Here is a 26,457-nt window from a genome sequence, read left to right on the forward strand (position 1 = left end):
TAATCAGTCTTATCTGTATGCAGGTATGATGCGTTTAAACGAGGTGGGAAATAGTTATATGTTCACATCTCGTTTGTATATTAAAAGCAAGGGTCCATTACTGATCTAAAGCACAAACATGTTAAAGGAATGGAAGCAGTTGTGATATACAGCCGAGGCACGCGTCCATTACACGGAGGGTCGTAAGGCGCAATTCTATCTAGCTCCTGCGTGGGAGAAGAACACAGATACCGAACAATATGTCTGCCAGTCTCAGCAGTGAATGTGAGTAAGAGGGTGTGTGTCAGGCGTGTGTGTCGAGCTTGTCTTTGTCGATAAGCAATAAGTAAACATGTATTGTTCTGATTATTGAAAACATTGTTCCGTTTAAAACTTTGAATCGATCACACCGTTTCTAACATGCGTGTTTTAGTACATTTCAGAGCCAGATGTGTGTGTGTGTGTGCTGAGATATTATTATTATTATCATCCGCGTTCATTCACTGAATAGATAATACGCAGCGGAAAATTCTATTCTTTAGCATCAATGAAATGCACGCGATTAAATTCATCATTAAAGTTACGATGATCTAGCCGTAAACAGAGACGTGAGAGCGGTGATGTCATAACGAGCTGCTCCTGCTGCTGTCATTGTCCTGTCGCAGCTTTCGCCAAAAACGTTAATTTCCAAATTAAAGGAAATCTGTGTGTTTCATAGTGGGGTTACATCTCTAGGTTGCAAATGGTTGTGAATAGGAAGAGTGTGTAGTCGTGGGCGCGCAGGAGTGTATTGCAGCCTGTAAAGCAGCAGCAGCAGCGGTAATGGATGTCAGACAGGGAGTAATATCATTTCTCAACACAGTTTCAAATATTTGAGTTATTTCAGCAGGGTGTGATCTGGGCCTATCTGCACACACACAACACACTCCACAGTGGACACATGACCGGGATAAGATAAGATACACCGACTGCTTCTGATGGCGTGTTCGCTCCTCAGTCAGGAGTGTGTGTGTGTGTGTGTAGGATCGAGCCTCTCTCCTTCTGTAGTCCGGACCGGGGGGAATATTTCAGACACACGCTTGTCACCCAAATCAGATATGAGACCGATAAATATATAAATATATATATTCATACACCCAGTGAAATCTGTAAATATATATGAAAAACACCCCTCCCCCCTCTCTCCGTCCATATAAATGAGGCGGAATATTGTTTTTGACACAGCGGCGAGCAGCAGGAACAGACATTTTGAAAAGCGCTGCCTCTTGCTGCTACCGCCATTAATATGTGATGGGGAGCTGCGGTGCTGATTGAATTTGGTTAGGCTAAGGTTTACAGAATAGCAGCAACGGCCGAGTGTGTGTGTGCGTGTCTCTGTGTGTGTGTGTGTTTGCTCAGGAGCCATCCATTAAAATGTAATAGGAAAACAGATAGAGATCCATCCACCGCAGCAGGAAGTACCGCCCACATAGGTAAATATTAAAGGTAATACATATATGATAATACTCCTTGCATTCATATCATTCCTGTGCACTAGTATGATTATTGTTGTTGTTGTTGTTGTTTATCTGCTATTGCAAGTTGGTGTTTAGAGCAAATAAATAATTAAAAATAATACCCCCCACCTCCCGTCTTTGTCTCTTGATTCTGTAAACATTACGTAACTGCTCTTTAAACATTCTGTATACAATATTATGCTACCAGCTGGTGGCATAATTGGTGGCACCAAAACAACACACACGCCATATAGTACATATACTGTCGTGAGTTATGAGGTAAACCGATCATATTACCTGACACACACACACACACACACACCCACCCACCCCCCCACCCCCCACACACACACACACTTTGCTCCACTTGCTACTATTGGACGGGGCTGCAAAATGGCAACACAGCCAATTGAAAATGTGTCACCGAGTCCATTCCGTTTGATCTGCGGTAAAGCCGCGCCAAAGGGGGGCCAAATGTAAAGAAGGAGAAATGAAACAGAGCTTCATTTAGCGACGCGTAAGAATTCCAACACATAAACGAGTGAAAACAAAACACACAAAAAGCGGAGTAGTGGAAAACTCCCATCCCTACTTCTGCGAGGAGAGATTGAGCACAAGCAGGCACACTGAGTGCTGACATGAATAATAGTGATCATCTCCATTCCAGCAAAAGTATCCAAAGAAAACATATTGCAAAAAAAAAACGCTTTGGAAACAAATCTTAAACTATAACTGTATAATTTTATGCGTACAGTGAATTGGGTGATAAAGGACCCACGGGTGCCTCGGGTGCCGTATATCAATATACGATGACGCTGTTGCAGTATATACAGTATGCAAATATATACAATTAAGTTCATATGAGTCTGGATTCAACGTAATAAAGCCAATTACGTGTGTTGAAGAAAGCTAAAAGTTTCATATTTTTATATTCTAAAAAGTTGCAGAGGCGCATGATTCGAACCGGCGCCAATCGCGTCGTCACAGCCTCTTGGACTCACTGGAACCTGCCTGCCGGAGAAACAGATGAGCTTTTCCTGACCGGCAGGACTTCTTTATGAGATTTCATGGCGGCCGAGGCGTGCCCGGTGTGCCAAATTTAAACAAATCTCCAGTTAATTGGTCGCCGCAGTAATTCAAGACCCGGAGCTACGCCAGGCACCGTCACTGAGCAGAGCAGAGAGACGCGGAGTGATATGTGAGGGAATGGAGGGAAGGCAGGCAGACGGAGAAGGAAGGAGCAGGAAGAGGAGAAAGGCTGGGAACAGAGAGAGGGAAGAAGAGGAGGAGATGCCGCGGAACGCTTCCTTCCTTCCTCCACTTCCTCTTCCTTTCTCCTTACGGTGCATGATCGGAACACCGAGCGTCATTTTCCCCCGCCGTCTCCCCGCAGCAGCAGAGGCAAAAAACATGATTTATCGCGGGCAGCACCATAAACAACAGCACTCCTTCACAAACGCACAATGGCAGCCGCGGCCGCACGCTGACACCCTGCCTCACTATAAATCAAGAGAAGTAGCTGGCTGGGGGAAGAAAAAAAAAGAAGAGAGAGGGAGAGAGAGGGAGAGGGAGAGAGAGAGAAGGATGGACAGAGAGGCAGGCAGATAGAGAGAGATGTAGGGGCAGACAAGAGGTGATGGGAGAAAGATGGAGAAGAATATCCAAGTGCTTCTTAAAATATAAACAGCCGTCGGCTAACATTGCATTGCTCTGTGGTTTGCAGGCTGCGCGGCTGCACCGCTCCAACCTATAAACAATGGCTGATGATGATGATGGGTGGGGGGGTGATGTGTAAACAACACGACATCAACACACAGGATGGAAGCAAACACGGCGGAAGATTGGTATTTCTGGACATATTTACCACGGTGTTAAAATAGCCTATGATTCACTGACAAGGACGCGGGCGAAGGCAGCGCTGCAGCGTAGAAGAAGAAGAAGAAGAAGAAGAAGTAGAAGAGGAGGAAGAAGAAGAAGAAGTGTGGCTTTCCCCCCATGCAGTTCCTTCCTTCCGCAATACTCACAGTGTCCACAACGACCCGCAAGACGCACACCCGTCCAAATTTGTTTTATTGCAGCCTCCTTCTCTCTTTTCTCTTCCTCTCTCTCTTCCTCTCTCTCTCTCTCTCTCGGCGTTTCTTGGTGTCTCCACTTCTCCCCCCTCTCCTCTCTCTCTCTCTCTCCCCCCTCTCTCTCCCTCTCGCTTTCTCCACCGCTATAGGGGGGCTTGTATTTTTTTAAGGACAGTTGAATTTTCAACGTCACACACACAGACACACACACACGCGCACACACGCGCGCGCGCACACACTCCAGAGCAGCACCACGTTTTGCCGTTATATTCTTGACAAATATATATCTGTTCTGCATCCTCTGCATTAATTATTTAATGAATCACGTGGCGTTTTGAGGGGGGGGGGGGGGGGGGGGGTCCGCGTCCCATCCGGACCCGAGCGAGCATGCGGTGTGTGATGTGATGGACTCGTGTACATCTTTGTTCGAGTAAAATGATATAGAAGAAAACACCAGTGAGAAACTCTCAGGCCGACCTTTCAACCTTTTCAGTATGTGTGTGATAAAGTGTGTGTTCGAGATAGAAACAGAATTATGACAGAAAGAGAGAGAGGGAGAGAGAGAGAGGGAGAGAGAGAGAGAGGCCGATAAAAGATGATTGTCACCGACTATGTTCGTTTTTAAAAAATGACTCCCCGCATCAGAGGCTTTCTCCGTTATTCCTCACTGTCACCTCTTCCTCAGCGCGCCGTTACTCGACAGAACAGGAGAGGGAATTCCTCGGGCTGTGTTATATTTCACTGTGTTACACCGCAGAATTATTCCACGCTAACGGTGCGCGGCTGGGGGGCATATTTCACTGGAACGCGGTGAATCACGGCGCCGTTTATTTCTCTTATTTGGTGACATTTTCATGCGTCCCTGAGCTGAGCTAAAACACCGATCAGCTCAGAAGGATCCAAGACAACGGCGTGTGTGTGTCTGTGGGGGAGGAAATAGGTCGGAATTGTTCGTGTGCCAATTGCAAGTTCACGTTCGAAACGAAAAGTGAGAGTTGGTAATAATATTTAGACCGCTGGAGAGAGAAACTGAGATATTTATTATTTATCTCTCTGCATAATCCTGTTGTTCATTTAGAAAAACGAAACGCTAATTTGAGGAGAGGAGAGGTGTAGAAAAGACAGACAGAGGGTTTGGGACAAGGGGAGAGACAGAAAGGAGTAAGAAAGAGAGAGACATGTCCCCCCGCGGTGCAGGGCCGCAACAATGGGGCGCAGGAATCCTCGCGGCTCTCTGTCTCCTGGCAGAACAATGGAGGTCCAGGGCTCAACACACACACACACACAAATACACACACAGCTAGTAGGCTAGGCTAACGAGAAACACTTCAAGGTCAAACAAAAAGGCCGCACACTCCTTAAGACTCGCAGTTGGTCTCTCTTCAAAGGAACACGGAGACATGTCCATAAAAACCTGCACACCTCACTGATATGTTACATTCATATTTGACTAAGTTATATTGAATGGCTGTGGAGAAAAGTAGCTGTTTATTCTCAAATGTAATTATCTGGAATAGGTGGTTGGTACAGCGCAGATGCTCTCAGGTTGGACTAGAATTTGCAAATATATGTATGAAGATAATGAGCGTGGAGGAGAAACAAAGTTGGTGAGTCCCGCATAGCGCAGCAGCTTTCTGTCCTCTTTAATAGACAACAAACATGCGCTGCCTCATGCAATGTTGATTTGTCGCGGCGTTTCTTTGAGATTTTCAACACAACAAGATTGAAATCAAACATTTGCAGTGGTGATGATGACGCTTGTAATGACGGCCATAAATAATTGCAATCACAGTCTGAAACAACAGCACAACAAGATAGGTAGCGGCTGAGACCAAAGCAACGCGAGATCAGCTCCGAAAGCATCCACAATGTTACAAATCAACGTGAAACTATTTTTTTTAAAGAATAAAGAACTACATCGATCGTTGAACAGGAAACATCAGTGAGAGATGGACAACTTGGCCAGACCACTTTGTATTAATTCTGTGCGTGAACATTCCGCAAACGCGATTAGGCAAAAAAAGCAATATAAACTGAAATTTCTTCTAATCAAATGTTTTATGATCAAAGACATTGCAAGTCACCAATCTGGACCATTATTTTTAATAATGTATTATTATTATTATTATTATTATTATTATTATTATTATTATTATTATTATTATTATTATTATTATTATTATTATTATTATTATTATTGTTATTATTATGTAATGGCAGCCTGGCTCTTTGGGTTCTTGGTGGTCTCCCAGTCCGTGATGGATTAAGACAGCGAGAATCTTCCTCCTTGTTAATGATTAACTGGGCTTGGAACAAAAAAGAAAAAGAGAGAATCTCAAAATGTCTTTTTGTTCACATGTAGAGACCAAAGAATTAAACTGTCTGAGTGATTCAGTAGTAAAACTATTATTCCGAGGTAGAAGAGCAGTTATTATTATTTTTATTATTATTATTATCATTCTTCTGATTGTTATTATTATTGTTTTTTATTATTATTTTTATTATTACATAATGTTTGCTAGATTCATCTGAGAGGAAGAGAGAGATTGATTTACCAAGCCCGGATGTCTCGCCTTTTACTGTGGCTCGTAAATCTGTCTCGAGACGGCAGCACGCGCACAAGCGGTTTTTGAAATATATTCTTCTGCTGCGCTAGACGTGAGGTCCCAGGCCCCCCTCACCCAGCCCCCCCCCCCCCCCCCCCCCCTCCCTGCCTTCCGCCTGTTACCGGACTATATAGGAGAGATGTCCCAGGCTGGTCTCTCCATATGGGCCAGCCTGGAGAAGTCCCCCCTTCCCTACCCCCAGACCCTGACCCGGTACTTGTGTCTTTCTGTGTCCCTCGAATCGAGATCAATAACCAATAAATAAGGATATCGCCAGTCAAAATCCTACTCTAAGCACGGATCCCCTAATTTACTATTCTTTTTTAAATAATGAAAGGAACCCTAACCCGTTATTGACATTCAAATCTATTGTGGATCCTTGCAGGCTGTGTGTACTGTAAACATCACCGAGACCGTGTTCTTCGATGTCACACACGTCAGGATCAATAATCGCTGAGTAATGTTAAAACAGACTTTACAAAGCAGTTGAGGGAGCACAGTCGAGTTATAGCTCAATTATACCTCAGCTGTTTGTGCATTTATAGTTTGCATATTGCTCTTTTAACGGAGGGATCTTCAAGCTCTCCGTTATAACCCCCGGTAACGGCCTGATGTGTGTGTGCGTTTGTATGTTTGTGTGTGTGTCTGAGCCGCAGTGTTTGGGGGGAATTGTCCCTTTTAAACTGATGCATATGTGTTTAATCTTTGGTGATTAGTGTGGTTGGTACTGTTGTAAACTACACTTTGGGAATAAAAGCACTGATCTCAATCATTTGAAGTATTTCGAAAATGAATCATTCTATTTATATTATATGATCCACTAACTATCACAAAGCGTCTATGGTTGCGGGGGAGTGAAAACAAAAATTAAGATTGAAATCAGATTGTTCATTTACTTTTATTTTGTACGTTTTCCTTTAAATTCCTTTAAAATTTCACAACACACGAACGTGACGGGGACCAGCAAACCGTTTGTGCCATCAAGAGAAAACGAGAGAGAAGAATTGGAATGCTCTCAATCTGGCCGCATGATTTGCAGGGCTTCTTTTCTCTCCCGCATATTGTTTTTAACATCTTAATCGTAATTCGCATCCCAGATTTAGAGAGCAGCGTAAGAACCGCGGAACCTCTGGGTTGCCGTTTATATTCCAGATAAGAGCGGTCAGCGCGCCCACTTCGTTAGGGTATTGATAAGTGATCGGTAATGCGGCGGGTAGAGTGGGGGAGAACGTCTGTTTAATACCTCCGTATCAATAGACTGCAGCACAGGCCGAATGTCCCGCCATTAGTCAACCGGGCCTCTTCATCACTCAAACGTAACGGATATGAGCGCACACACAGCAGCTTGATTACTGCGGGCCTGCCTCTTTTCACTTTAACGCAGCGTCACCCATAATAACGCATTTACACACACACTCACACATAAACACACAATCACTCGCACATATTATTATTTTTATCTCGTATGTCTCGTTTCTCATTGTCACTTTGGCTTTATGTTGCGTCAGATTTCACAACGTCTGGAATTTATGAGAATTTGAGTTTTCGAAGACAGCCCGCGAGCTACTTAAATTTACAGTTGAGTTTATTATAATGGTTAATAATAAGCTATCACTGCCCTTAAGTCTAATGCTTTATTAGCCAAGGCAGCGGAAATGAATCGCGTGTAGTCTCGTGATGTCGTAACTTGCCAGCTGGACTTTGGCTCTGCCTCTTTAATACTTAATATACGTCTACTTTTAAAGCGCTCGCGCCGGGCTCCCTCGCGCCGGGCTCGCGCGCGTTAAAGCCTGGGAGCCATATATCTCCGGTGACGACCTCCTCCCGCAGCCCACGCGCCGAAAGCCCGCGCGCCTGCACCGTGACCTCCCCGGCTCCTCGCGTTCTCCACCATAATAAATTTCTCCGGCATTGCGGCTGCAACGAGCGCGAGGGAGGAGGGGGGACAAAAAAAAGAAGCGGGAGAGCGATTTGTCTGGCAATTAGTAAACACCGCGAGACACGTGTAGCAACAGTTGTTAGTTGTTTGTTGAGAAAGTTACGTTTTGATATTGTGTATTCGTGTGTCACTGCAGGACAAACACAGCTAGACAGACTGTGTGTGTGTGTGTGTGTGTGTGTGTGTGTGTGTGTGTGTGTGTGTGTGTGTGTGTGTGTGTGTGTGTGTGTGTGTGTGTGTGTGTGTGTGTGAATCCTGGCAGCCTGTGGACTTCCTGTGTAAAGCTGGTGTTGAAACGCGGCTCCATCAGCTGGTCAAAGCCCTCCAAACATCTCAATGACAGCACCAAAGTGTGAGCGGCAGGGCAGAGTGAGAGGAGTGACCCACATCTGCGTGCCTGACCTGCAGTCCCATGTTTCCTTTTAATTCAACATTATCTCAGCGCTAATCCCACTGAGGTTAGACGAGCACGTTTGTTTTTTAGAGGGAGAAAACGAAAGGAGCATCGGCACAAACCGGAAAGAACAAACACAGTGCAGGAGATCAGCATACTTCAAATGGTGAAGTGTGGTTTGACTAAATAAGTGCTCAGCAGGCATTAGTCCAGCAGCAGAGCAGCAGGAGTTTTAATTTAACAAGCGTGTTTTTAATGAACCTGCATGAGCTCAGGGCATAAATTAGATTTACTCCATTCAAGGTTCCAGGCTGAGAAAGTTTGCAAGCTGCTGGCATGGCTGCATAGCACTGGAAATCAATGAATGGAGTCCTGCTAGAATACTGGCAGGGTTAGAGGTTTACTACTCCGGAGCAAGGCATCATGCTGCTCAACTGCAGACAAAAGATGAGGGACAGGGAAGGACCATGGAGAGTTACATCATGACAGACATAATACTTCACGAACTACACCAATAATACAATGAAAATAAATCAAACTATAGATGTAAGGAGACATAAGGACACAGTAGAGTTAACAGCCTGTTCTCACAGTCGTCTTAAGTTGTATAAGGCACTAGTTTGACATTGAACTAAACATACATGATTCAAACAATGCCCCATCTTTAACCATAATAGCCCTGTATATTACCAAAGAGGGTATGTTTTTTTCCCATATGCTTCCTATATCATCTTTGATCTGTGACTATTGGCCAGCAACTGAACATCACATTTTCTATAATTTCTTTGGGTTATAGCAACAGATTCCAAGTCTGATTGGTCCATAAATGTATCAGAGATTATACATATTGATGTGTATTCACCGATTTGTGGATTACTGTGACAAACACATTTGATATCATATAGGAGGACTCACAGGAAGCCCTGGAATTGGGAATTAAAGGAAACAAAACATTGAGCCTCCTTAAAATCATTATGAATTGTCAAAATATTGGCAATATGATTTAAAATCAATAGTGTTATAATGACCTTTGTTATAAAGGCTGCCATAAACAATGGCTCAAACGTTTGATCCCAAGAATTTAAGATTTACACAGTAGATTGATACGGTCAGGGCACATATGAAATCACTTCATCTCCATAACTGATCAGGATTTAGTTTCCATCAGAAAACTATATGGCTGAGGCTTAAATACATGCCCATTGTTAAAGTACCTACCACCTTGATTCATTCAGAGGAGCTCAATATGATTTTTTATTTTATTTTGAATAGCAGTTCAGGTGTAAATGTAATTGTGAGTGAATGTAATTCTAGAAGCTGTTTTGTGGCAGGGAGGTGAAAATATAAATGAAGTCATTTGAGCTTTGAGCTATGCATAATTTTTGCAATCAAGCTCAGCTACGTATGAAGTGATTGACAATTGACTCTTGGTATACTAGGTTTTGTTCGGAGACTTTTTTATTTTGACCCAAAAATTGAGATGAAGATGTGTGGATCTGAACAATGCATTCACCCACATAATGAGGAACAATGGGCCTTGTAGTTTGAGGGAGCGCGTGTATGGCAGAGCTTCTAAATGTGTGTAAATGTATAGTTGTGACTGAAGGGGAATATGTGTGAGCTCATCTTAAACTAAGACCATGTAAATGCAGTATTAACACTCCAAGCAACATTGTCCCATATGCCTTTGTTCCTTTGATTAATCAGTACCTCCACCAAACACACACCGCCACCACCACCCCTCCCAGCTGCAGGTCAGATTACCAGGCTGGAAAATGACCACCAGCCACCGGCCAAATGCTGGTTAGTAATGTTGGCTGGATAACATCACTTTGACACTCACACACTCATAATTCTTCTGTTCTGTATGCTGTATTCTACTGCTTGAGATAAGATGACCTTGTGTGGACGATCAACCATGCATTAATTGGTCGCTATGGTCAGAGCTCCGCCTCAATATTGAACCATGACAGCCAGTCAATGCTGGAGCCGTGTCCCAGTGTTGTAACAGGACGTTTCAGCGAGGCAATCAGAGGTCACATGTGTTTACAGTAAGCTTGCTGCCTGTCCAAACACAAGCCAGCATCACTGCAGCTCTCTGCCTCTCTGCTCACCCTTACACACTGTGTTCACCTTAGGCTCAGTAACAGGCAATTATTCACAACATTACAATTAAGTTGAGTTGTGAAAAAAGTGAATTCATGTAAGCAATGAATTTCTTTTTCCAAATGAAACTTTTAAAATTTAATTTATCCTTTTTATTTATGTTTCTGTCTCAACACCACAACCATTAGGCTTGACTGGCACACTGCAGATAACCTCTGAGGCTGAGCTAACTTGTCTGCCTGCCTTCCTGCCTGTCTGTCTGTCTGTCTGTCTGTCTGTCTGTCTGTCTGTCTGTCTGTCTGCCTGCCTGCCTGCCTGCCTGCCTGCCTGCCTGCATGTCTGTCTGTCTGTCTGTCTGTCTGTTCGCCTGCCTGCCTGCCTGCCTGTCTGTCTGTCTGTCTGTCTGTCTGTCTGTCTGCCTGCCTGCCTGCCTGCCTGCCTGCCTTCCTGCCTGCCTGTCTGTCTGTCTGTCTGTCTGTCTGTCTGTCTGTCTGTCTGTCTGCCTGCCTGCTTGCCTGCCTGCCTGCCTGCCTGCCTGCTTGCCTGCCTGTCTGCATGTCTGTCTGTCTGTCTGTTCGCTTGCCTGCCTGCCTGCCTGTCTGTCTGAAATGTGAATGCTGCGATATGGCCGCCGTGCCCCGGGGTTACAGTGCCCTGAACTCAACCTGTTATGACTAACTGGCCCGGGGGCTCCGGAGGTCTGGAAATGTCCCAGGGAGCGCAGGGTCCACCAGACCAGTGGGGTCAAGGGGTAGAAGGTGGATGTGTGTGTGTGGGTGTGTGGGTGATATCCACGGGTCAGCCTCTGGCTTCAGAGTCAGTGGACCTCATCGGTCAGAAAAACGTGTCCCCTGGTTGAACCCTGTGAGGCCGCAGCTTGGCCATTCCACCATTCCTCTTGCTTGACCATCGATCCCCCCTCCTCCCTTCCTTCTTCTCTCTGCCTATATGCTTCTGCTATTTGTTTCTCTCCGCTGTGCATCGCATCTCGCGTCCCCAGGAGAGGCCGGAACTCTACACCAGAACGGCCGTCCTTCTGTTGTTAATCCCGCGCAGATTGATTTTTGAAGGGGTCAAACCGGGAACCAGCACGATCCTGAGGCCGCCGCTGCTGCTGCTGCTGCTCGGCTCAGCAGATACGCGGGCCTGAGCCGCGATCGTTTGCAGTTCATTTGTAAAGAAGCCTCGCAGATCGTTTGTTTTCGAGCTAAATTGTTTTGGAGCGCAACCGAGAGAGTATCCATTAACCAAGCAAGCCCCCCCCCCCTCGAAACACACACACTTCTTTAATTTTGTCTTCTCTCCCCCCCCTCACCCAAAACACACCCCTCTCTCCAATCGAGCGCCGTATTATTCATATCCCCGTTCGCACCTGGCTGACAACACACACAAACACACACACACACACACACACACACACACACACACACACACACACACACACACACACACACACACACACACACACACACATCCAGTGATTTCTCATTAAAAACACGCAGGCCTAAGCCACAGCAACCTTTTATAACCACGACAATGCAGCCAAGACAAAAATACGTAACAAGCTGCTGAGGCTGAGCCGAGAGTGTTTCAAACTGCGCCATTCTGTCCTACATGTTTGCTGCATTTTCACCGAGAAATCCGAGCCAATGTAGGAATCTGCGTTCATTTGGTTTGGAGCAATGACATCATCGAAAAGCTTCAATTTAAACCATGTCAGCTAAATGTAAACAACAACAACAAGCAGCGGGCCTGACTTGACACCGAGAGGCGCAGAAGTGACACCAGCGCAGGAAAAGGGGCACGCAAACAGATGCACAAACTATTGAGGATACAGAAGCACACACACGTACACACACACACCTCCCAACACAAACACACAGCTCCAAACGTTCTTGCGCTAAAATCAAAGCCCCGCGAGCATCAATGGCGCCTTCTCGTGACCTCGCCAAATGTGCAGGGGGGCAATAAAACCATAAAAACGCCAAACAGGCATCAGAGAGAGAGAGAGAGACAGAGAGGGAGAGAGGGAGAGAGGCAGAGAGACACACAGTCACACAGTGCGGAGGCGAAATTCAATTCCCAGGCCTCTTACCTTACAACACACCACCTCCTGCAGCCTCTGAGCCATCTTCTTCTTCTTCGTCTTCTTCTTCTTCTGCTCCGTGAAGACGCACATGCTGCTTTGTTGGGAGTTTCTTAGGATTTTCTTCACTCCACGGAGTTTTCTAGGGGGTTTCTTTTGGTGGGATACTTGTGTAAAATTAGATTGGGGGGAGGGGGGACGGGGGGTTATGCATGTGTTTCAGTGTGTGTCTGCGTTGGGAGGGGGGAAGGGGGGGGGGGGGTGCATCTCAAGTTGTCTTCCAAGACGACGTCTCTTCTTATTCTTGTCCATCTTTATTCCTCGCCCCCTCTCTCCCTCTCTCTCTCTCCCTCTGTCTCTCCCTCTGTCTCTCTCTCCTGGCAGAAGGGGTCTTGTGTGTGGCTGCTGGATGACAATAGAGAAGAAGAAGGAGAAGACGTGTTTAAAGAAGAACAAGTGATTAATGATTTTTTCTTGTATAATTCCCACATTTTTCTTGAGGTGCCTTCCCCTCTGTCCTGTCCACTAAATAATGGCGGTGAACTTTTTTTTGAGGGAGGGGTGTGCGGGTTGAGGTGTGGATGTGTGTGTGTGTGTGTGTGAGAGGGGGGGGGGGGGATCCGTACAAAATCTGTTTCAATTCAGTGAAGCAGCAGAAGGCCTGTATAATAAAAGAGTCTAAAAAGAATAATCAGGATTTCTCGGTGGATTTTATTGTGCGTTGTGTCACCCGCACGCAAATTCATTTATTTCAGCCATAAAGCTCCGGGGGGTTCTGGGTAATTGCAGAGGTACATATGGGTTGGGCATGTGCCCGAGCGTTTTTGGTGTTGGGGGGGTATAGTGGAAATTTGGACAAAAATATCACCGCCCGAGGTTGTGTGGGTGTGTGTGTGTGTGCGTGTGTGTGCGTGTGTGTGTGTGTTTGGAGCTCTAGTTCCTGAAAACACATTTTGGCTCTGTACAATGAGATGCAGTCGAAGAAAATCTGCTGTTTTTTGGCGCATTGTGTGTGCTCACTGACTTTGTGTGTGTGTGCGTGTGTGTGTGTGTGTGTGTTTGAGGCATGATGCGCGGACACATATAGGTGTTACAGTTTGATAGGAGGCTGTTTTTTGCGCTGCAGGAGCCTTTCATAAATAGGAAGAAAAACAGATAAATGGGCACAGGGAGTCTCTGTGGCAAGAGGCCCGGAGAGAAATCAACCAACAAGTAATAGGGAATCTTCTCCGGGCCGAGGAATGCAGCGCGGACCAATTTGGGGGCCACACTTTTTTGTTTAAAGTTCATTGGGAGGAATGCTATTTTCTCGCCCCCCTCCCCCCGTTGCTCTATATTTTTCAATACCTGCTCTAAGAAAAGAAAATGAAAATTAATACGAGAGCCGCGCCTTACAAAAGAAGCCATTCGTCTTGTTGATTATCTATTTGGTTGTCAGAGTTTGAGCTATGGCGCCGGCCCGCTCCCCTTTTTGTAATATATAAAAAAAAAAACACACACACACACATGCGCCCACAGCACCGCTCCAGAAAACACCGACAGGAAAACTGTTGTGCAAAAATTACACTCATTAAAGCATTAAAAGAACACGAACAGCAAGACTATTTCATTTATTTTCTCTTTAGAGGAAGAGGAGGAGGAGGAGGGGTCCTACAGAGGCTGAATCGGCCCCGGTGCAGCCCGTCTGAGCAGCCGTTAAATTAACGGGAAAACGGGAGTGAGACGGAGGTACGGTTTGTGATTTAAAACGAGATTACAGGATGTAATGTACCAGGATCAGTCATGGCGGGGGCAGATTAATCATCCCGGGCCGTTGATTTCTCAAGACGGGCCTGTTTGAGCTCGGAAGCAAAATCAACACCGAAATTAAATGAAATTATATTCTTTTGGTGCGTGTCTGCTTAAAATACACACTCATCCCCGTTCTACGCTTCGTCTTGAAGGAGGAAGAAGAGGAGGGTTTCATATTTGTAATGTTGTTTTATGGTCCAGGGCTGCTGGAAAGCCAAGGATGTAAAAAATAGAATTCAACCTGAAATTAATCGGCAATGAATCGACTCGATTACAAAACACAATCACGATTGTTAATCGAAAAGACAGTAACACCCCCAAAGAAAGCAGAATCATACCAGAGCAACAGAGAAGAGTGTAGAAAACGCTGCTTTTTCAGCCATTTATTTAAATTTCTATGAACTATTTACAAATAACAGGAAGGTATAGACACTGAGGAGGAAGAAGCAGAGGAAGGAGCAACGTACATAGAGGAGGAGGAGGGGGGTGATACATTTTCAATATCATCATAATCATCATCAACAACAACGTAACGGATCTTTGGAATGTAAATAAAACAATATTAATTCAAAGACGTGTTTGTTCCAGAAAAAAAAAATGTCTGAAAAGTGGCGCGCGGTGAGGAAGAAGAGCAAAAGGAGACAAAGGAAGAGGGAAGAGGAGAGGAAGAGGAGGAATAGATCACCACCTTTCAGACATGCAAACAACACGCTTCCCTTCTCTCTGAATGTCCCCGGCTACAAACAATCGCTTCTTTAAATTACACAATTAATTACATTTGTTTTTAAATTCTCATATACAAGGGGGAAAAGAAAGAATAGCGCTTTTGTATTGCAGGTAATAATAATTATTATAATAACTCGTCACACAATTGCAAAAATATAAAAGCTCCAAAAATGCTGTCACTTCATTAAAACGAGCGAGTGGAATTAAAACAACCGAACAAAAATACAAATAAAAAAATATATAAGTACAACTGAGGTAATAGGTAGTACATTGTATAGTGCTGCGTTAAAAATGTCTCATAGGATTTTTGTACCAGGATTTTGGTTTGGATATATTAGTGTTTTTCTCTGTTCGTCCAGCTTTATAAACCCTGTTTTTATACTTCGTAAAGTAAATGCCTTAATTTAACTTTAATTCTCCTCATTCAGCCTCTCTCAGTCTGCGTTTCCTTGTATACATAGAACATCACAATCAACAAACAAACACACGTTTCGACATATGAGTCATAGAATGCCATTTTTGAAAAATCAACGCTGAATGTAAAAAAAACAACTAGAATAAAAATGTTTCGAAAGCTATATAGATAGATGTGCGTGTATGTGTGTGTGTGCGTGTGTGTAATGAAATAGACCAACAATTAGAATCATCAAACAGAATGGTCTGTTATTCAGGATATTGGGGTGTTTTTATAGTTTATATTTAATTTGAGATCACAATAAGGACGGATGGAGGGATAGAGTGTGCGTGTGTGTGTGTGTTGGAGGGGGGGAGGGGGGGGGGGGGGTAAAAAGAGTAAGAATACCTCTCCTGACGAGTCTCATTTATTTAACTGCGAGGGAGGAAGGGGGGTGGGGTGTAATGGGCAGAGCCGCGGTTCACCCCTTTGCGTTGTACCCGCAGAGTAAACATGACAAATGGGGTCCGAGTTTGGCATGATTAAAGATGAAAACGAGGATCCATCTTCACGAGAGAGAGAAAAAAAAAATCACAGATAGAGGGGGGGAAAAAAAGTAAGCAAGAAGCCACACATACCGGTATACATTATCTTCTGCCTAGCGTCTTCAACTGTCAGAGAGAGAGAGAGGGAGAGAGGGAGAGAGGGAGAGGGGGGGGGGGGGGGGGGAGAGAGAGGGAGAGAGTGAAGGAGAGTATAAAAGCATAAGCAGCCGCATCATTTTCCCAGTTTGTTTAGAGTCTCCTTAAAACCGCCCACTTTGTTCATTTCATTATTTATGAATGGAAAAATCTCTTCTTCGCTCCCTCCCCCATCGGCGCACATCAGGGCCGAGCACACGCCGCTGACACTCATCCCTCCCTCCTTGAACAAAGGCGTTATTCCGGTGCAAAGTGCAGAATCCGGTGTTCCGGCTGTTCCAAGCGCTATTTCCACTTGATCGCTCAGTTTGAGAAACGTGGAGGACAGGGAAGGACAAACAGACAGCCAGGTGGGCCGGGCTATAGGGGTCCGTCTGGCCGATTCTGGGAGCCGGTTAGAGCCTGGGAGTTTGTGGTGGTGTTTGTCCCGGAGCGTACTTTGGTGTTGGGCAGTTTGTGATCCTTCTTCCACTTCATCCTCCGATTCTGGAACCAGATCTTGATCTGTCGCTCTGAGAGGCACAGCGTATGCGCGATCTCCACCCTGCGCCTGCGCGTCAGGTACCGGTTGTAATGGAACTCTTTCTCGAGCTCCAGAACCTGCTGACGCGTATAGGCCGTCCGGGAGCGCTTCGGCTCTCCTCCGGTGTAATTTGTACTTACTGTGGGAGAACAAATAATGACAATAATAATAATAACATAGACAACATAACCACAAATATAATATAATATAATATAATATAATATAATATAATATAATATAATATAATATAATATAATATAATATAATATAATATAATATAATATAGAGTGGTTGTAGATGCACAGTATGCATGACAAATAAACTTGAATCTGAATCTGAATCTATGCATTGTTGTGAGATAACGCATAGGAGGACGGACGCTCTTAGCAGCCTGCAGTTATTGGCTTACACCACTTGTTTTATCACCAACACAGTGAGCTCACTACGGAGAACAGAGCTTGCAGGCTTGCAAACAAACAGGGACAATAAGCTCAATTCATAAGGACAAGAAGTGTGCATTAAGAGCATATACACACACAGAGGAATGCATGTATGGACACGTAAAAGCTTGAACCAATACAGCAACGAGATCAATAAAGCACAATCCTGAAGTATATATACACGTATTTGTTGGTCAAATGCATCCTTTTATGTTGTCCAGTTGGGATCATGTTCAATAGGTTCCACGCTCCTCGGTTCAGAATGTGCACGATGCTCACACTGCACTGGTGTGTCGTGTGTGTGTATGAGGCATATATCTTTTGTTGTTGTGTGAGGCGGACTGGGCGCAGGCAGGCAGGCAGGCAGGCAGGGCTGTCATGTGTCATGTGAGGCCCTGCGGCGCTGCGGATCCTCCGCGTACTGCCTCCGCCTGACGCTGGTGTCTAAATGTTGTGATTTGAGGGCAAACCGGGGCCACGTTCACCATCTGAGGGCTCCAAACCAATGTTGTGCCGACACGTTTAAGCGCGCAGCAGCCACACCGAAATATAGTCCACATGACACCGACAAATCAAGCGGCGAGGGGGTCTGCGTGGAGGAATAACCACGCGGTGCAGAAGCAGACTGGGAGTATTGTCTGTCTTGTATAAACTGGTTAAGAATAAAGAGTGAATTGCTTGTGGGAGGTATGGCGGGGGGGTGTAGCAGCTACACAGCCACACTGAATGGCCGACTGGGTAATGATTCAACTAACCTCAACAAACTACAACCATACAGGCGCAACCGTGCGTGGGAAGCGCTCACAAAGGCCACGCTGCCAAAACGACGCTCGAATTGTGAGCTTTGCTTTCTTGTCTATAGTAGTAATTAACAGTAAACAGGTTAGCGCGCGTGTTGCACGGCCATAACGGTGACTTTGCAAAAGAAGCATTTTATCGCTGCCTGCTCAACACACTCGCCTTGTATTTCTACCAGTGCGCTGCAGACAAGCAAGTCCATTACCGGGGAACAGCATTAAAGCGAAACCCTAATAGACTCAACTATTCGCTTTTACATTAGTGTTTTACAGCCGGCTCCATAAACATGAATATTTCAGCTGCCATAAAACTTTGCCTCCCCCGGATCAACGAGTGGGGATGGAAGGCTCGATAGAGTAAAGTACACCGTTTATACAAACCGACCACTTAAAATCAAATTACTAAAGCATAAAAAGCTAACTTATGGGCTCGGTCTGAGTTGTCATAAGGCGAGGAATTAGAGCAGACGAGCCTGCGATCGGACTTCAAAAGGCACCTCAGCGGAGAGGTGCAATAAAAATTTATGGAGGGTGTAATTATATTGGCCCTGCAAACAGACGATCGTAAATCTCGACCCAAGGGCTACTACTCCACTCCTAACAGCGAGCAGAGAGGGGAAGCCGTAGATTCTGACGGCGGACGCCTAAGTGACTGCACGGGCTTAAACTACAAGCACAAAGGCGCAGTAGAGACACGGGGAGAGGGAGGAAGGCGAGGAAGTTTCCAAACGAGCACTTACCGATGTTTACATGGACTTTCTTCATCCACGGGTAGACTACGGGGTCCTTGCGGGTGCTCGACGGCGGAGAAGTGCTTTGACTGTGCGGCGTTTGCCCGCAGGACGGAGGTGGAGGGGGGCTCGGTGTCACCGAGTCGCAGCGCTGCTGCTGCTGCTGCTCCGGGACGGGGGTGCTCTGCAGCCCGGCTGGGGGAAGGACGTGACCCCGGGGGGACATCACCACCGAAGCGGGCTGCCCTGTGCGCAGGCAGGGCGTATACGGCGGCTCGGCTCGGTGGTTCTGGTGGTGCTGGTGGTGATAGAGGGAATCCGGTTGAAAGGCAGCGGGCTCCTGCCTCTGGGAGCTGTAATAGTCCGGAGAGTGGTTGGGCAGATAGTCGCTCTGTGAGTACTCCTCGCACGGTGGGAACTTGGGGTCCACATAGTTGGAGTTGATCAAATAGGAGCTCATGGCCATTTATTTCAGTCTTTTGTGGAATTGCACGCACACGGAAAATATATAACTAAAATTTATATCTTATCCCTTTACTCTTCGGTTATTCCTGTTCCGTTGAACCCTCCTACTTTTCTGTCAAGTGAACAAAGTTAACAAACCACGTGACGTCGCCTGACCAATGGCGTGGCCCCATGACGAGCCCCGGATAAGGAAATGGGATTAGGCATAAACACGGCTCCAGCACGCGCATCATCATATGGACTCAGTTTGTGGGCATTTGTGGACTTAAGTCCCCCCTCTGTCTCTTTCTCTCTCTCTCTCTCTGAGTGTCCCGTTCTGTGTCAGTGTCTCTCTCTCAAATGTGGCACGCATGAAATTCACAACAATAACAAAACGTCGACGTGCCAAAAATACATTCAGATGCTCATCCACACATGCGCACAGTACTGTAACCACCGCCCCCACCCTCTTTCTCTCACACACACACACACTTTGGCAGGGACTTCAAATAAGGGGGAAAGAAAGTGCTTGGAGGGACGTAAAGTGGCGCCTACATCCCCTCGTGTGTGTTTGTGTGTATTTGAGTGTGTAACGCCGTGATTGCCAAAGTCGTTTCCTTTTTCTTTTTTTTACCCCCTTTGGTTTGACTTCGCTAATAAAGGGGAGTGGGAGTGGGAGAGGTCCGACTGGCTGCTTTGCACCGCCACCCAGCAGCAGCAGCAGCAGCACCGGTGTCAGAGATAAATCTGGCTTGTTTAGGATCGATAGAAAATTCATCAACTAATTCAGGTTACACTGTCTCCTAAATCACGAACAGACCTTTGCATTAGGAACGAGAGTCCTGCGTCGGTCGTCCCCTCCTCTTAAAGCTCCGCTCAGCCCAACAGGCGCCCATTTCACATTTAACTCTCCCCTGCATGGTAATTCAGATGCTCAGCCTTTTGCCTTGCATGAATAAACAGGATTTATTTCCTCTCACTTTCCGATATTAACATCAGTGGCATAGTAATGCTATACCTCCGCTCCCAGTCATGTGCAGCCCCATGCAGACCCGTGCATGTGGCGGCTTTTTTGCCCTTGAGCTATGCATTACTAAACAGACATATACAGCTCTTTTGTTTTCTCTGCTGATGGAAGTTCAGCTCCTCGGCCGTGTGCCTGCACACACACACAGCAGCGGCCAGCGAGTTTCTCTCTTTGTTTCCACTATTGTAATACTAAATAAAACATGGAATATATCATACGACACAACGCAACTCATCTCACCTTCACACTGGTGGATTTACTGCATACACTGCACGGGAAAACAGGAGTGGAGAGGCACACACACACCCCAAAAAACGTCAACAAGGTGCTGGAAACATGGATAGAATAGAATAGAATAGAATAGAGATGGGGCTTAGTTTTTAGATTCTTAATCGAAAGAAGGCTTCTGCAGTGTTATCAACACACACACAACCACACGCACACACACACACGTGGTGAAGATGATGGAGATATCCAGCCCTTTGTTTCCAGAAAATTGACCGTCTCCAAATGGAAACCTTACCCCCCCCCCCCCCTTTTTCCTTTATACGCCTTCCAAGATGAAGACTGAAGCTGATCGCATCATTTTTCAAACCGAGCAGGCAAATAATAAATAAAAGAAGGTCCAGAACCTGCCTAAAGTTGCCTTAACAGCAGTGATGCACTCACAGAAACGGAAAAAAACACAAAATGTACAAAGTCTACACGGATTTGACTTATTATAGAAGCAAATAACACCGTGTTCTTTTGAATGACGTCACCTTCCGGAGCCAAAAACATTCAATATAGTAGGCTTTCTGTAATACACAACTTCGGCGTGTCAGTGCAGGAATCACATACAGTAAAATGAACGGAGAGGAGAATACGGTGTCAAAGAGAGAACTTCACACACATGCAGGGTTTTAATAGCGTAGTTTAAAATAAAATGGTTGTGTAAAAACCGTGTAAGAGTCCAATAAAGCCACTGCCACAGGCCTCTCCTCCTCTCCTCTCCTCTCCTGTCTCCTCCTCTCCTCTCCTCCCCTCTTCTCTATGATTCTCCATCGCTGCCGTCGTGTGTAAATCCACTATATACTCCCCTAGAAGCGAATTTGTGATTGTTTTAATGATTTTCACACAAATCCGGATCTACAGGGTAGATATAGAAGACAGCGGCTCTCTGGAGGCGGAAGGTTACGTTGCCATCGCGTCCCGTCGATGGGCTTTTATTGCTTTCATAAACTCCTTGTTGTAGACGCACGGGAATATTTTCCTCCATCTGTAACTGTCTCTGACCTCTGACCCCCATGCTGCTGAACGGGGAAATGAACTTTATTACTCCATAACATTTCCCGTAAGTCAGGACCGTCAAATAACTCATTTAATGACTCGTAAACTAAACAAAAATAAAAACACAATTTACGCAATTTTCGCTATAAAATGAAATAAAAGTCATAAAAAGATGTGCATTATTTTTTATAAGGGCTACAGTGAAATATTTTCCGGTTGACAGTAATTGTGGGTCCATTTTCTACTTCAAATTCAAATAAATTCTGAACAAAATGCAATAAATAAATTGTAAAACGGCTGAAAGTAGACGTAATAGCAACAATTTTAATCAACATTTTCTAAGAATTAATAGCAATAATTTTCTATCATAACTAAACCCTCTATTGGACTGTCTGTCCGTTAGAGGTGGAAGATCCACAGGCCTGCGTCACACTGAAGTCTATTCATGATGCTCAGATTAATTTCCTATTCTATTTAAAGCGAATTTTAAAAATCTAAATCTCTTTCCAAATCACATTAGATATAAATTTTGGCTCCAAATATGACAAGTCTGTCCTGGAATAATTAAGAATGACCGTAGTTTTTCAGAAAATTGAAAAAAAGAAAAATGATTGATCAAAAACTCTCGAAGGTTGATCTGAAAAATGGACCGACACAAATGCATAAATGAATAAATGTTCCCTCGACCTTTTCCAAACTTCAATCTAAGTGAATTAAAAGGGACTTGAACGGAATACAGGAAGAGGCCTGCAATCTTTGAAATGAAAGAAGAAGAAGAGTCACGTGTGTTCGTCCCTTTATATCAAAGCCTGTCCGTCAATGACAAACAGCAAAAGGCATTATTCCTCACTTACTAAGCTTGATTAAACCTGTTTAACTTTACTTACATATCCCGCTGGTGTTACCACTTATGCACCTAAACATAAATAAACTGCTTCATACGAATCAACCTGGTTTGGACGCATTTTTAAATGTTCCCGTTATTCAGTCATTTTGACCACATTACTGTCACCAGCGCTGTGCTACCCCTATGCTGGTCCCTCATTGATTTTGTGACACACACACACACACACACACACACACACACACACACACACACACACACACACACACACACACACACTCCCACCCTGCTGCAGGCAATATTGGTGCCCTACGTTTCCTCCAAAAGTTGCCCATACATCATCACACACCGTACAACAAAGCCAAAAAATGAGGACACAGATTGCAATGAAAAGCGCCATCAACCTGAATCTACTCTATTCTATTCTATTCTATTCTATTCTATTCTATCCCATTATTTTCCGCACTGTGCAGGTGCGCTGGTCTTGTTTCTGTCACCTTGACCTCTCGCTGTGCTGCGGGTCATCTCAGGTATCGATCAAGGTGTGTGTTGAGTCTGACTGCAGCACTTCCTGTCCCTCTGTCAAGTTTGTCAGCAGCAGCCATTCAGGGTAGTAACAGCCCCTTTGTCCCGGGCTGCAGGTAGAGTTCAAACTAAAACGCACACAAACACCCGGAGACATGTTGGAAACAGATGCAGCGTGTATGTAAAATGGCGCATACACACATAAACTGAGATAGAGTATTGTAAAACCCATATTTATTGCAGCAACCCTTTAAATGTGTCTCTCCATGTCGCGTCAGGTCTTTGGGTCTTATATTGTAATATGACCACTGCACTATTTGCTGTGAGCTGCGCCCCCCAACTCGAAAAACAAGCCAGTCCTGCTTTCAGACATACACACACACACACACACACACACTGGACACATACACACTCTTTAGTTTGTAGCCAGTTCAGCCCCGGTTGTAAGGATTCAGATATAAAGGCGTTATATTACAGAGAGGGTATGAACATACAGGTTCGATTCCGTTTACAGCTCAAACACCATCGAGCACAAACTGTAAATTTCCGGAGGTGAAGGAGGAGGTGTGTGTGTGTGTGTTTGGTGTCAGAAGCAATAAAATATTCAGGGAGCGGAAGGGAGAATGCGTGAACAAAGCTTTAAAGTTGCGAATCAATGACATTTTGTAAAAACAAGTTTGTCCCATCAGAGACACACATCGCTCTGTCTCTCTCCCTTTCTTTCTCTGTCTCTGTCCCTCTCTGTCTGTCTCCTTCCTCCACCTGATATGGATTATTTACCAGGCGTGTTAAGGTAAGATTTCCCTGCGTGTGTTAAATAATGAAAAGCTTAAATGTGGCAATGGAATGGGGAATTTGTTTTCGTAAATATCTTGACAGAAGGTAGAAGTCGGGATCAAAACGGACTTTAAATTGAAATAAGTCCAAATAAATTTCAGAAAATAAGATTCACAGTCGGGTATTTATAAGAGCCTCTGTTTGCTATAAGCTACACGAGAAAAATCATTAATAAGAACATATTGGAGGGTTAAACGGGCCTTTTGTCTGCAGCGACCTGACGTGTCAATGCGCTGAAATATCACTGAAGTGAAAAAGCGACGAAAAAGAGAAATGTGCCTCGGTTCCTTTGTGCAGGTTGAAAAATCAAAATGAGGCCCCGGCGCCTGGTTATTGTGCCGCAAGCTAGCAAAGAAGGCAGAGGCCGAAACACAGGGCTTCGTTTTGTTGTTTAGGAGAAAGAATCAATCAGTATACTCGAGCTTTGGATTTAAGAGGAAATTCGTTTTCAGCAGTAGCAGCAGCCTGAAATCACACGAAGAAGAAAACCGAGCTCTATCTTAAACATTGCTGCATCAAAACAAGTAAATACATGAGCGTACGGAAACACGCCCTGGACAATTTAGCCAAATATGGAAACTAGATTCTACTATATTTAATGTTGTGATTAAAATAACAAGCGTTCATTCAAATCAAAGCTCAGTCCTGAAAAATTTGTAGTGTTATTGATCAACCGGCTGTATTTCGTAGGAGTGTGTGTGTTTGTGTGTGTGTGTGTGTGTGTGTGTGTGTGTGTGTGTGTGTGTGTGTGTGTGTGTGTGTGTGTGTGTGTGTGTGTGTGTGTTCGCTTGGCCTTGAAGATGAAAAGCAGCCTTAAACACAGCTGAGGCACGCGTGCGGCAGCGTCTCAGCTCCCGGTAACAACCCAACAACCAACAACCATCTGATCCCAAATTGGGCCTCTAATCAAAGAGAGCAGTAAATCAGCAATCAGCCGAGGAAAACAAACAGCACAAACCACACACACACACACACACACATCCAACACCGCCAATCAACCATGTGTCTACAAGAAGCGCACATCTGGATGGAAACTGATCCAAACCGCAGCAGCTTGGGATGCTGAGTCAGGACCAGAGGAGAAACAGAAACAACAACATTCAGAATTGATGTACTTTCTCATTATAGCCGGGACACGATCAGGTCGCTGCGGCGTGTGGGGTTATTGGTTTGAATCCCGCTAAAAGGAAGAAACAGCGAGGAGAGAAAGTTTAACCCCCGAGGTCCAGTGTGATCTTTAACCTTCAGTGGCCACGACCTGGCCTTCACCCTCTGAGGCCAAAGCAGTCTCTCTCTCTCTCTCCCTCTCCCCCCTCCTCCCTCTCTCTCTATAGTACACCTGTACAATTGCTAAAAGTCACACCAAGTTCAGTTGCGTAATCAGCTTTACTAATTAGCCCACGCGGAGGAAACACGCGGCACAAACACACAGCGTGACGTGTTCGGCCTATTGTGGATGGATCAAGTCATCATACGGAAGCTCAACTGCCTTCAAGTATAGCAACGGGAGGAAGAGGAGGAAGGGAGAGAGCGGGTTTCTGCAGAAACACGTGGACTCCTCTTCCTCTTTCTCTTCCTCTTCCTCCCAGCGTGGGCAAAGCACCTGCCACACACACACACACACACACACACACACACACACACACACACACACACACACACACACGGAAGACAGTGATATGCAAATAAGGCTCTTGCTTCCAGTCCATGTGTGTTTTGTGTACTCACTCCTGTGTCGCAGGTCGGTGGGTCCGCCTCTTCTCTCTCATATCTCCACGTCGATTTCAACATTATTTATATTTTTTCATCCAATTTCTGCTCTTCATCTCTCCAGAAAGTCGCTCACCTGGCCGCTGTTTTCCACTCTTCCTCTCCACTTCAATCGTTTTTTCCTCCATGAAAATAAAGCCTTACCCTTTTCAGCCTCTCTCTCTCTCTCTCTCTCTCTCTCTCTCTCTCTCTCTCTCTCTCTCTCTCTCTCTCTCTCACTCAGTTCTATCCTCATTCCCTCTCTCTTCCTTCCGACGCCACAGGTTTTTGACCTCTTCGTGATTCTACGTGATGTCTTTAAAAAAAAAAAGTGGTTCTCATTTCCGCGGCGGACACACACACACACACCCACCCAAACACACACACACACACACACACACACACACACACACACACACACACACAACACACATACAACAGACGCGCGCCCTCGGCTCTCCGGTAACACGTAAACATTACGCACCGCCAACAAATCTGCGGGTAAATCACGTGAATTGACTCACAATCAGAGGGCGATTAAGCCCAATTTGACGGCGATAATCCAGCGAAAACGAAGGCAACACATCAGCGTAACACCGCGACACCGGCACGTCTCTCTCTCTCTCTCTCTCTCCCTCTCCCCTCTCCTTTCTCTGTCCCTCTCCCCCCTGTAAGGAAGAACAAACGGCGATAAATGAAGGAGACGGATCCCCTCAACGGTGGCACTTCTCCGCATTTCCCGGCGTTTAAGCGAGCGGTTTTTAGGGGAGCAAGGCAAAGACCAAGCAAGGCTGCCGTGAAGACTGTGGGCTCTTTAAGGCATTAAGTGTTGTGTGTGTGTGAGAGTGTGTGTGTGTGTGAAGTTTTCAAATTAATCTGCCAGTTTGGCGCACTCTTTGTTTAGCGGGGCGAGGCGTGTCACCCCGCGTCCTCTGCACACATTTTAATATGGGTGAGACGCGCTGACCTCCCGTTCACCCC

General features: G+C 45.3%; 2 protein-coding genes across 4 annotated transcripts in view; both read right to left on the minus strand.

Annotated features, from left to right (window-relative positions):
* The window catches only part of hoxb3a (homeobox B3a), a 51,544-nt gene extending 25,144 nt beyond the window's left edge, over positions 1-26,400 (minus strand). The window contains exons 1-2 of one of the 3 annotated variants that reach the window (XM_076143008.1): positions 25,456-26,400; positions 12,688-13,083 (exon numbers count right to left, since the gene is read on the minus strand). The gene's annotated coding sequence lies outside the window, so the exon portion shown is untranslated. Of the gene's footprint in view, positions 1-3,499; positions 3,628-12,687; positions 13,084-25,455 lie in introns of those variants that run through there. The other 2 variants (XM_076143012.1, XM_076143010.1) reach the window with 2 other exon arrangements.
* hoxb4a (homeobox B4a) lies at positions 14,290-21,298 on the minus strand. The gene is made up of 2 exons (XM_076143015.1): positions 18,791-21,298; positions 14,290-16,952 (listed from the first exon to the last, which is right to left on the minus strand). Exons 1-2 carry the CDS (start codon positions 19,245-19,247, stop codon positions 16,651-16,653), a joined length of 759 nt encoding a protein of 252 aa, XP_075999130.1. The 5' UTR covers positions 19,248-21,298; the 3' UTR covers positions 14,290-16,650.
* Positions 26,401-26,457: the final 57 nt, after the last annotated feature.

This window comes from Genypterus blacodes, unplaced genomic scaffold (assembly GCF_046128005.1).
Source record: "Genypterus blacodes isolate CSIRO-AG114 ecotype Tasmania unplaced genomic scaffold, CSIRO-AGI_Gbla_v1 ptg000022l_1, whole genome shotgun sequence".
Classification (NCBI taxonomy): Eukaryota; Metazoa; Chordata; class Actinopteri; order Ophidiiformes; family Ophidiidae; genus Genypterus; species Genypterus blacodes.

Coding starts and splice junctions, on each gene's coding strand:
- hoxb4a (XM_076143015.1), bottom strand. CDS start 19,247: ATGGCCATGAGCTCCTATTTGATCAACTCCAACTATGTGGACCCCAAG. Junction 16,953..18,790: donor GAAAGTCCATGTAAACATCG/GTAAGTGCTCGT, acceptor GTTCTCCCACAG/TAAGTACAAATTACACCGGA.